This window comes from Verruconis gallopava (assembly GCF_000836295.1).
Source record: "Verruconis gallopava strain CBS 43764 unplaced genomic scaffold supercont1.37, whole genome shotgun sequence".
NCBI classification, from domain to species: domain Eukaryota; kingdom Fungi; phylum Ascomycota; class Dothideomycetes; order Venturiales; family Sympoventuriaceae; genus Verruconis; species Verruconis gallopava.
In genome coordinates this window covers 188,216-199,061 of record NW_015622173.1, presented here as the reverse complement: position 1 = coordinate 199,061, position 10,846 = coordinate 188,216, and the positions used below count along the sequence as shown (strand labels likewise).

Genomic DNA, 10,846 nt, shown 5'->3' with positions numbered 1-10,846 from the left:
TACCCGACTTCGATAAACTTCATGTACTCCCATTCTCCTATGTCGATATCCTGCGCAGTTAGTCTTAATTCTTCTTAACGGTGAGACGACGCATGAGACGAGACGGATGTGCCCGGAAGTTTTTCCTGGGGCCAACTTGTCACGCATAGGCGGGGTTTCTAATCCAAAAATTCCTCTGCACGAACCCAACGAACATCATGCAACGGGCTTGGAGTTTTTACTACATCTTAGTTTAATTGGAGGCACCAATTATGTACTGAGATCTTTCAATCAAGTTCCGCTGCTTTCGACTCTCACGAATTTATTTCTCTCCCCTTTCTCTATTTTTGTCTCTCGAAAGTTTCTTTCACCTGATCTTCCAGACTTTGCCCCTTGTCCTGTTATGGAATGGTGCTGCCTGGTCTCCGGGCTCGTCAGCCTATCAGGCATGACAACTGAGTGCGGCTGAGCTGACCTGACTAACAATCTCATATCACGATCGACTGTGCACGCCGGTTTGGCTCGCCTTTGTAAAGATGGCTCTGTTGATGTAAATAGAACTCGCAGACTTTGAAGCCGGGAGCATCATCAACAACATAACGAGCGAGGAGTGTACGAGGCATGTCAAGAACATCAACCGCTCGAACTTCACCGGAACCCAGCGACAGAATCAGTCAGCGCCGCGCTATGCATGTAACAATCTAATCGACAGGGTATCATTCTGCCTTCCCTTCTCATCCAGTGTGTCCAGGTGTCTAATGGATTGTGATCCGTCTTTCTTCACCTTGCGCCACGCCCTCCGCCTCCGATCTTCCCTGTTGGGGGCTTTGCCGTGCACTATCCCTCGCCAACAGTCTGTCTGGGGAGTCATCGCTGTCGTCGTCGCTGTCGTCCATGAGCGGCACCCCACATATCCTTCTGAGGCTCCTGTTATCCGCCTTGAGCGCGGCGATCTTCTTAACATAGCCAATCTCGCTCTGACTCTGTAGTTTCATCGCCTCGACGAGCATGTCCTTGACTTCCTTGGCCTTTTGCTGCCATCGGCTTTGCTCCATGCGCAGCTCGAGATTTTGGTGCCGCTCTTGCTCTAGGAGGTTCAAGTAGTGCGCCTTTTGGGCAAGGAGTGCCTGCGCGTGGGACTGTGTGAAGGGGCGTAGCTTGTCAAGCGTGTGCGAGATGGCGTTTTCATAGTCCGTGTTCAGATTCTGCAGCGTCGTGATGGTAGCCGTGAGGTCTTCGATCTTGGAGTGGGCGCTGAGCAGTTCGTGCTGAAGACGCGCAACCTCGGCGGAGTCTGTGGATGCGGACGGAACACCTGATACAGGTTTCTGTTAGCATGTGCAAAAGTTGCCCATCGAATATATGTGAGGAAGGGAACTGTGCGGGTCACACATACCGTTCACGACGCCGTTGACGTGCGGTGCAGACGAGCCGCCCGATGAGCCTGCGTTGCCCGACCTCAGGCTCTCAATCTGCTGCATGCCACTCGTCACCTGCTGCGTCTGGGCTCTTATCTGCTCATGCATCTCCGACAGCTTGACGATGTACTCCCACAGAATATTCATGTCCGACTGAGCACCCACATTGGGCCATTGCGTGACGCCGCTGAGGCCATTCATTTGGCTGGGTTGTGGTGGTTGCTGGCCCGCTTGCCGCGCGAGGTTGTTCGGGTTCAGGCTGCCCGGATCGAAGTTGGCATAGTTGTTCATTTTGTGTCCGGCGGCGAGGGAGGGTTTGGCAAGGTGGCATGCAATGTCGGTTGAAGGAATGTCGGATCGGGACTGATTGGTGGGCGGCCTGCAGTGGCTACTGCGCTGTGCGTCGTTTGCACCGCTTGGTTATGCGCCGCACGAAGGAGGCACTGTACTTGCGTCGACGGATGCAACAGCAGCTGTGCGCGTGACTGACGAGTGACCACGCTGAGGCTTTGAAGTCACCGCTGCTAAGCTGCTACGATGTGTTGCTGTGAAGCAGCGAAGATACTTCGCGACAGAGGTCAACTGGGCTTACAATCTCGCTTCTGAGTGTTGAGAGCTCACAAGACGGAAGAGTCGTGGAGAGTCTCTGCGATGAGCTGTCACTGTCGGGTAGACGCCTTCTATGCTGGACGCCTGGAAGAACTGCTGTTACAGGACTGCAGTCACCTTCAGGCGCACCACCCAGTCGCTTTCCTGGGGCCTCTGCGTGTCCCTGTCTTTCGGTGGGCTTTTAGGGCCACTCTTTCTCGTCAATAATGTCCTGCGGCTGGTATTCCACGTTCCAGGGCCGTCGGATCAAAGCCTCGGCGAGACGGTAATTAACCGCCTTGGTCAAGGAGACGCCGACGTGTTGCACTCGCTCGCACTCTGAGCGCTTCCAATCTATCCTTTGAGTGCTCAAAGCCTGCCGAAAAGAGGCGAGAGAAGGCGAGGTGAATCTCCTCACCCTAATAGGGTCAAGCGAAAGGAATATGCTGTTGTGGCTGAGGGCCCTGCAACGCTCCTCAATTCGAGCGGCGGGAACGAGCGTATGAGTGAGTGGGCGAAAGGCGATCCGCTTAGAGTTCTTAATTCAACAGCGCAGTCACGGACAGTTGAATTTCACTCTCGTATAGATAAGGTTGGCGTGGCGAAAGTTGGACAGATCTAGGGAGCGACTCCGTGCCTCTTGTCTGTAGTGTTGAGATGCTACCGCTGCTGATTGGCTGTTTCCTGGTAGCTTGTGTGTAAACCGGCTTAAGACATACTCACGAGCAGATGGCACAGGTCAACGTATGAGAACTACTAGTACCTGCTGCAATGATATGGCTAATTTTATGGCATTGCTTCAATTACACGTTGCATTTGTTTACTTTGTCGTAGCTCCGTCGTTTGTTGTGGGTATCTCTTGCCACGCTTCGTGAAGAAATAAAACCATACACGTGGCTCACAGTCTTGCTACGAGCCTTCCCGCTGCTATATTACAACATAAATCTGTGATTTACTTGTACATAATGAACCTAGTCCTTGAAATCAGTTCGTAAAATCTGTGGTATTCATCTTCAATACTCCTTGAGGAGTGCTGCGACCTTCTGGCCTTCGTCAACCATGTCGATATCACCGTTCTCTGATGCGCTGCTCCTCTCCCCTCTCTCATTTCTTCGAGCAAGCCCGCCAGCCACCCTAATGCCCAATGTTTTCGACCTCGCAAGCTCATCAGCTAGCGGGCCATCTCGCGTCACGAGATTTGGCTGCACACTTTGCTGAGGGTTCTCTAAGGGCTCGAGCAGCCTTTGCAGCCGTTTATATCTCTCGAGTTTTCGTTTAAGAGCTTGCTGTTTTTCGCTGAGATCCTGCAAAAGGGCCAAGGCCTCTGCAAACTCTGTCGACTGCTCATCTTCGTCAAACATCGTCGAGAGCTTGTGGATATTACTGAAGATCAATATCAGTGGCAGTCTGACCAAGATAATTCAGAGCCATACTCTGCGTCCGCGAGATCGTCGCCAATTCTCAAAACACCATCGTCCCCAAGTTCGCCGCCCGCAAGATGGTCATCCGGCTCCGAAGAGTACCAAAATAACTGCTCAATCTGCGTAGCAACATTTGAGACTGCTACCCGGTCGAACACAGCGTTGTTATGTCGTCGTACGATTTGATTCGCTTGAATGTAGTCGGCATCAACATATTTTGACTCCAGTCCTTCATACACACCTTTAAGCATCACGTCCCTCAATTCATTGTCTGAAAATTCCGAGCGTTGTTTTGCCTTGTCGCTGAGTTTCAGCGGCTGCGAGAGAATCCGGATCTGCTGCCGCAGAAAGTTCGTTTTGAGCGCTGCAATTGTCTTTTCCCCAGTCATCGCGTCCTTCTCCGTGAGTATCGCTTGGACAAAATTCGAATTTGGTTTCAACGTTTCGTCCGTTATGGTGAAACCCGCATATTTACGCGTCGCGCATTGACGTGAATACGACACGTGACCTTAGAAGCAGGTCTGTATTTTTACTAATTTTCAAGCCCGAAATCATTAATCATTTTATATTCATGTTTCATGGGCAAATCCGTCGTACAAAGAGAGGGATCGTGTAAAAAATTCAAATTTATTTGCTATCAGCCGCAGAAATATGCCTTAGCTCACTTTTTTTTCATCATGATGAGCACCAACTGGACCTCCATATCTATGACCTCTACCCCTCCGAGAACATCCCGCATCTTTTGAACGTGGAGCTTTGAGATGTCTTGATTTGTGCCCGCAAGATCCGGGTTTGCTTCCCTCCATCTGATATATGGGCTCGCCGAGAGCATGCCCTGCTCAAGCCGATCGAGTTTCAGCGGATAAGACTTCAACAGTGCATTCCCATTCTCCTCGCAGAAAACAACACGTTTGAAGGATGAACTTTCGAAATCACAGTTTGGTGGCTCAATTGTCCACGGGAGCGGCAAGTCTTCATATTGCCCGTCGGCTAGAACGTTTGCTGGCATTTTGAATGGTTTTAGTGCAGTGTTAAGCTCGCTAAAAACCGCATTGATTTCAGTAGCATGAGGGCACGAGGAAGCTGGTGCAATATATTAGTCTCGCCAGCATCTCACAATCATTCCGCGGACAGAAAAGTACCTGCTTTGGCTGGCGCGCTGACCCAAGCCGCAATTGAGCCTCCGGGCTTGAGAACTTTAGCAGCAGCGCGATAAAAGGCCGGCAGATCAAACCAATGAATCTTGAATACGTCAGCAAAATCAATTTCAATCAAATAGATCTTATTCTTCGTGCATTGCGACTTGTGTAGTGTCCTTGACCTACCGACACGGCACAGGTGATCACATCAACGCTATCAGCTTCAAGGCCAGCATACTTGTCTAAAGATTCGGCAGCCCATATATCAAAGGCAATATTTCCATTTTTTTCGTCTGCCAGGATAGCCTGGGCCGCCTCAATCATGCCACTGCTGTTGTCAAGGCCGATGACTTTATCGAAATACCTGGCGAGGTCCCGAGTTACATTACCAGGCCCGCATCCAACATCAACAGCCAAGCCAGTGCCACCGTCATGATAACGAAGGATCTCTTCAAAAACAGCTGGTGGATACTGAATTCCCCTATTCTCTGCGTAGGCTTTGCCCTCTGCAACGGAAAACTTTGAGAATGTTGGGTCTCTTGCTGCCATGGATGAAACCACGAGAAGTGAGTGATGACTCAGAGTTAAAGTCTTATTCGAGTCAATTGATCATCTTGGAGATACGTGCGAATCTGAATGACATTTTATGCTCAAAATATTGCAGCCATGAGCGATGAGCGGTCTTCCTCTTTGGGATCCGGCACACACAACCTCGGTGACGATGGATTTGCAAGTAAAAAGCAATCGCCGCTTTCCAAAGTACGCAAATTTCGTATCCATTAGCGCCAATAAGGAAGTCGATGCAAGGCCCCAGTCAAAAAAAAACGTCCACTTTCATATCAAACTACTCAAAAGAGCATTCGGTGAGAAAGAAACCGCATTGTTGAATCTAACTTTATGGTCACGTTTCGAGGCTAACGAAGATGAGATCGCTCCGAACGCGGGGAGCTAGTTTTCAGCACTTAAATGTCGTATCTCTTGGATTGTGGTGGCTTGGACAGCACAAGATTGGTCTGAACATGGAGGTCCTCGAATCATGGATTTCAGTTTGACTCATAGAGATTCTGCGCATTTTGGTAGTTTCACCAAAGTGACACCGCCACCAACCGGAAAGGTTGACCACGCTGAGGGAGACCACCCTAAATGAAGCGGATAAGTAGGCATGTTATGCCTGGATTAATACGATTCAGAGATCAAGGACCCCATAGAAGAAATTTTTCTCGCTTTACCCAGATCATGGAGTCCGGCTCCAAGATTTCTCTTGACTCAACGGCGACCGCTGTGGCACTTCTTCTGCCTCCATCAGAGTCGACCAATATCGATTCCATAAGGCGCGTTCATGATCGTGCATTTCATAAATGGCCTCCTCATATTAATGTTCTTTATCCTTGCGTAAGGCCGGAGCAGCTGTCAATCGTCCTCCCGATTCTTCGCGAAGCCGTCAAGCAGATAGTCTTGCCTCATCGCAGCATGGTTCTTGATCGGGTCGGAACGTTTACTCATCGCAGGAACGCTACAGTGTTTCTCCAGCCAAGCGATGAATCTGAGGTTGCAATTTCGGAGCTTCGAAGTCGACTTGTGAAAGCTCTCGGTCTCAGCGATGATGTCGGAACCCACGATGGAATCTACCGTCCTCACTTGACCCTTGGACAAGCATCTCTCAACAGTAAATCACTTGAAAAATTCGTTGAAAAATGTGGTTCTACTGTTGGCGTAAGATGGGAAGCTTCGGAGCTGGCTGTCTTAAGGCGCAAACCAGCTGGCGAGATGGAGGTTGTTGACTACCTATCTCTTGAAAGCGACAACATTTCATCTGCGAACCAGGAAAAATCAGCCGAAAATTCAGAGAAAGTGAATTCGGTATGGTCAGAATGCTTTCACTACTCGTCCGAACACATGTGGACACGACATCAGACAACAGAAGCTGACAACACGTCAGAACGGTCAAGACCCTCAAGACTCTCTATTCTAAGCTATAACCTGCTCGCAGATACTTTCGGGTGCTCTTTTGATGATAGACTACCGTTGATTATAGAAGCTATTCAAAAAACGACCCGAAACGAGCTTGATGAAGTTCTCTGCCTTCAAGAGATTAGCAGCCACATGATGGTAAAAATATTAGGCCATCCCTTTTTTCAACAACGTTACCCGTTCTGCAGCCATGCTTCTTCTTCAACATTAGAAAACCATCTTAATCTTTTCACCCTATCAACAAGACCGTTTGACTTCATGTTCCATCATTTTGAAGAGCGTCACAAGTCTGCGCTGATCGTCAGACCGCGTTCTTCTATGTTTCAGATTGCAAACATCCATCTAACAGCTGCCCTTAAGGATGACATGGTGGCTGCAAAAAGAAGGCAACTTTCTTCCTTGACTGCATTCCTTAACGAAAATGCAAAGAACAGCGGCCGGTTGCCGGTAATTGCCGGTGATTTCAATTTGGCCAGCTCCTCAATAACCATCGACCTAGCTGTTAAAAAGGGCGACATCAGTCTCGCAACCTCGATTGTTACCCGAACTCTTGTGGATCCAGAGATGTGGAGCGATGCTTTTGACGTATTCTCGGATTCTAAGGAGGGTCCTCTGAGCGAAGATGACGGTGCGACATTTGATGTGCAGGTCAATCCACTGGCAGCGGAGTCGAATGCACCAGCAGATCAGAGACCGCAGCGATATGATCGCATTCTTTTTCGAAAAGTGGATTCGCTTCAAGTGGAGGACTTTTGTATATTTGGCCAACCGAACGAAGAAGGCCGGTGCGGAAGCGATCACTTTGGCATAGCCGCTGTACTACACGCGCCGTCCAAGAAAGCAGACGAAAACGAAACGACAGCACATGCGCGAGAGAGGCAACACATATCATACATTCAAGATGATAGGATTCTAGAACTCCAACTTCTACCTTTCTTGCCTTCTGAAGAAGATCATGAACTGCGGAAAAGATCAATTTCGAAGCTCACCAGAATCCTAAGAAGCGATGCTCGACTATCAGACGTTGCAGTTGTTCCATTAGGCTCATTTGCTTTAGGAACATATTTTGCTGACTCGGATGTTGATGTTCTAATCATCGGCTCATTACCTATATCTGCATTCTTCAACGTGTCTATCCTTAGGCTAAGTAATGTTGCCGAACGTTTTCGTGGTGTACATTACATCAATTCCCTTGTCCCAGTAATTGAAGTCGAGCTGGACAATATCAAGTTCGATATCCAGTACTGCCAAGCTCCGCAGATTTTAGAACAACAGTCAAGCAGCACTGACTTGGTTGATGAACTTTTCATAAATCAGCGGTGGGCACTCACTCTCCCTCCAGCAGCAATGCGGCCTCTGAACACTTTTCGGGACACAATGCACCTGTTACGCACTATAGACTATAAAGAAGCTTTCCAGCAGGCTCACAGATATCTATCGCTATATCTGCGCCGACGCGGATTGTACTCTGTGAAATTTGGATACCTCGGGGGTGTGCATCTTTCATTAATGCTGAATCACGTTATAAAGCGACTGGACCCTACAGTCGTTACATCAATAACTGCTGCAGGACTCGTGCGCACATTTGTCGAATACTACGCCAACTTTGCATGGAGCTCGGCTTCAATTTACGATCCAAATCACCCTCATCTCAACTACCGCCGAACAGTTCGGGAACCTATCGTCATTCTCGCAATTCATTCTCCAACAGCCCGGCTTAATGTTTCATCAAGCTGCTCGAAATTTTCAGCGTGTACTCTCTCAGCTGAATTTAAGCTTGCCGCTGAAAAGCTTAGATCGGCGGACTGGACGTGGATGCTTCGTTCACGTGATGCAGTACTTGATGACTTTGTTACAAAGTTCCGTTCCTTCATCACCATAACGATTGACATGTGGGATCTTCCCAAAGCCGGCATGAGCTTCCGTCGCGATATTTTTGGAAGCATTGAAAGTCGTATCCCCTCTATGATGGTCAACCTAAGTCGAATCACAGGACTTCATGGTCAGGCGTGGCCTTTCAGACTGAGCTCATTTCGTGATGAGGTTGAGACAGAAAAGCAAAGCAGATCATACTACATCATTGGCCTTCTTGTCTTACCGCACATTGACACAGTCGATCGGAAGCTATTGCAAAGCAAAGTAATACAAGCGTCGCAGGCGTTTGAGGCCATGATGCGACAAAGCGAGACATATAATGAGAACCACGTATGGATAAACGTAGAACCAGCAAGTCAAAAAAAACTGGCAGACATGAGACTTCATAACTAAGAAAAACCTTAATCATGATTTGGCCAGAATACGGTCGTTTGCAGCATAACCCGCAAAACACTTCCTGTTTCAAGACGTAAAGGGCTAGTCAAATGTCAGACTTTAAGGAGAGAAAGAAAAACTGTCCTCTTCCATCCGTAAGAAAGAGTATCTATCAACCCTTAACTTGAAGACTCATGTTACCCTCCTCAAATTTCCACATGCCCCCAAAGAAATCATGCTCTGCAACAACATCTTCCGGGTTAGTCTCGTAAAGCTTTAAAGTAGGGAAGCGTCGAATAACGGCGGCAAAAACGGTGTACAGTTCGGCATAAGCAAGATTCAGACCAACGCAGGCACGTGGGCCTCTCCCAAAAGCAATGTAGTAAGGTTCGAGACGCTCTTGAGCGTCAGGCTCGAGCCATCGCTCGGGCTTGAACGTACTTGGATCCTTGAAAATCTCGGGATCCCACAGCACATAATATGGAGACATTCCAATAGCGCACTGTTGCATGTCAGATTCAAATGACAATGGTTCCTTCGGGGCTGCGCGACTTACGCCTGCAGGAATGACCCAGTCCTTGTAGCGCATGCTCTCCTTTTTGTTAACTCTCGAAAGTCGCCCGTAAGCACCAACACCATGGCTGTGGACACGTCAGAATTCATCATCTCTTACTTGGGTGCATTGTTTGGCTTACCGGATACCTTCTTTGATCACGGCATGGAAGTATGGGAGCTTTTCGAGTTCACGATGATTGGGCATGTGGTCTGGATCTGGGATCGCCTCTTCCAGCTCCTTGTAAAGCTTCTTATGTATTTCCGGATTTTCTAAGACGCCGTACATCAAGTGGCTGAGAGCTGTACCGGTGGTCTCAAAACCTGCCGCCAAAATGTTGTTTCCGTCGATGGCCAAACGTTCAAAGGTCTTCTCCTCCGGAGGAACAGAATCGCTATGTGCAAGCTCCCAAAGGACTGTCTTTTGCTCCTTCTTTGCGATATCTTCTGGGTTCGATTCGAGCAATTCCTTTGTCCAACTATCAGTCTGCTTTTCCATGTCCAGAACTTCCAAAGCCTTGGGATTCGTGAGCGCAAGCAACCATCGTGGGGTCATTCGAAACATGTCCAGGAGGAATGGGAACTGACGAATCATGGGAGACATTTCCCATAGGCCGCGCCAAGCTGAGTAAAAGCTTCTCCCCCAATCTTCTCGATCCACCAGATGCAATTGCTTGCCAAAGAGATATTCGCAAATGATGTCTACCGTAAGACAACGGAAAGCAAAGAATACTGGGATAGGCTTGCCCTCTTCGATGCTCTGCTTCATACGGTCTGTTAGCCGGTCGGCCACTCTCTGTACCACGGGGTGAAATCGGAGGACTGCGGCTGGAGAGAAGAATGGATTAAGCGCTCCCCGCCGAATCTTGTGAACTTCATGCTTGATACATGGAAATGTCGCTTCTGGGTTGCCTAGCATTCCATAGTACCAATCGTATTTGTCAAGTCGGTTGCTCATGTTGTACAACTGAGCATAGTAGTCTGGGTCCTTGACATGCAACTCATTAGGGCCAATCCGTACAATTGGACCTGCGAAAATCAGCCACGGTTACGCAAAAAGGATGGTGCGGAACATGACGATGTTCGCCTGGCTGAATACCATATTTTTTGTGCAGCTCTTCAAGCTTGAACGTATATCTCCCTTTGTATCCAATACAGTCATAATAGCCCTCGTACCAGGTGGTCAGAGCCGCGAGTTTGGGGCCGGGGAATTTTGCCAATGGGTGAAACCATAGCCGGTAAACACATGTGCAAATTGCCCAAGAAAGGCCGCATAAGGGAACGACAGCTACGGTCGGGAGCGAGCGCAGCCACTCCATATCTCGTAATTGAAGGAATTGAGGCTGCGGCGATGGTGAAAATTGTGTGGCCAGCTATGACCCAAAAATTGATGCTTAAAGGATTGCAGTTCCAGGTCGGAGATGGATGACCAGTATCAAACACAATGGGGGCGCTTACGAGACCAATACAAGTTCGGTGAGAGGCAGTCGGAATGCAGCCGATAATGCATTTAACAATGCAATGTGCC

General features: G+C 48.7%; 6 protein-coding genes across 8 annotated transcripts; 2 read left to right on the top strand and 4 right to left on the bottom strand.

The window, feature by feature from the left end:
- Window positions 1-106: 106 nt before the first annotated feature.
- On the top strand, window positions 107-448 carry PV09_08193 (uncharacterized protein; the record flags this gene model as incomplete). The annotated part of the gene is made up of 1 exon (XM_016362054.1): window positions 107-448. One exon carries the CDS (start codon window positions 107-109, stop codon window positions 446-448), a length of 342 nt encoding a protein of 113 aa, XP_016210174.1.
- PV09_08192 lies at window positions 242-2,621 on the bottom strand. Of its 2 annotated transcripts, XM_016362053.1 has the most exons (3): window positions 2,019-2,621; window positions 1,376-1,961; window positions 242-1,294 (listed from the first exon to the last, which is right to left on the bottom strand). In XM_016362053.1, the coding sequence occupies exons 2-3, from the start codon at window positions 1,686-1,688 to the stop codon at window positions 735-737; spliced, it is 873 nt and encodes a 290-aa protein (XP_016210173.1). In that variant the 5' UTR covers window positions 1,689-1,961; window positions 2,019-2,621; the 3' UTR covers window positions 242-734. The 2 variants fall into 2 exon arrangements, with proteins under 2 accessions (XP_016210173.1, XP_016210172.1); XM_016362052.1 differs by having other exon boundaries at window positions 1,376-2,621.
- Window positions 2,622-2,773: 152 nt separating this feature from the next.
- On the bottom strand, window positions 2,774-3,847 carry PV09_08191 (the record flags this gene model as incomplete). Of its 2 annotated transcripts, XM_016362051.1 has the most annotated exons (3): window positions 2,774-3,368; window positions 3,419-3,596; window positions 3,648-3,847. In XM_016362051.1, 3 exons carry the CDS (start codon window positions 3,793-3,795, stop codon window positions 2,999-3,001), a joined length of 696 nt encoding a protein of 231 aa, XP_016210171.1. In that variant the 3' UTR covers window positions 2,774-2,998. The 2 variants fall into 2 exon arrangements, with proteins under 2 accessions (XP_016210171.1, XP_016210170.1); XM_016362050.1 differs by having other exon boundaries at window positions 3,419-3,795.
- A 220-nt stretch (window positions 3,848-4,067) lies between these two features.
- On the bottom strand, window positions 4,068-5,252 carry PV09_08190 (uncharacterized protein; the record flags this gene model as incomplete). Its single annotated transcript, XM_016362049.1, has 3 exons — window positions 4,732-5,252; window positions 4,549-4,648; window positions 4,068-4,489 (listed from the first exon to the last, which is right to left on the bottom strand). The coding sequence occupies exons 1-3, from the start codon at window positions 5,092-5,094 to the stop codon at window positions 4,068-4,070; spliced, it is 885 nt and encodes a 294-aa protein (XP_016210169.1). The 5' UTR covers window positions 5,095-5,252.
- Window positions 5,253-5,652: 400 nt separating this feature from the next.
- Window positions 5,653-8,784, top strand: PV09_08189 (uncharacterized protein; the record flags this gene model as incomplete). Its single annotated transcript, XM_016362048.1, has 1 exon — window positions 5,653-8,784. Exon 1 carries the CDS (start codon window positions 5,689-5,691, stop codon window positions 8,782-8,784), a length of 3,096 nt encoding a protein of 1,031 aa, XP_016210168.1. The 5' UTR covers window positions 5,653-5,688.
- On the bottom strand, window positions 8,774-10,814 carry PV09_08188 (uncharacterized protein). Its single transcript, XM_016362047.1, has 4 exons — window positions 10,418-10,814; window positions 9,462-10,347; window positions 9,323-9,407; window positions 8,774-9,268 (listed from the first exon to the last, which is right to left on the bottom strand). The coding sequence occupies exons 1-4, from the start codon at window positions 10,635-10,637 to the stop codon at window positions 8,939-8,941; spliced, it is 1,521 nt and encodes a 506-aa protein (XP_016210167.1). The 5' UTR covers window positions 10,638-10,814; the 3' UTR covers window positions 8,774-8,938.
- Between the last annotated feature and the right edge of the window lie 32 nt (window positions 10,815-10,846).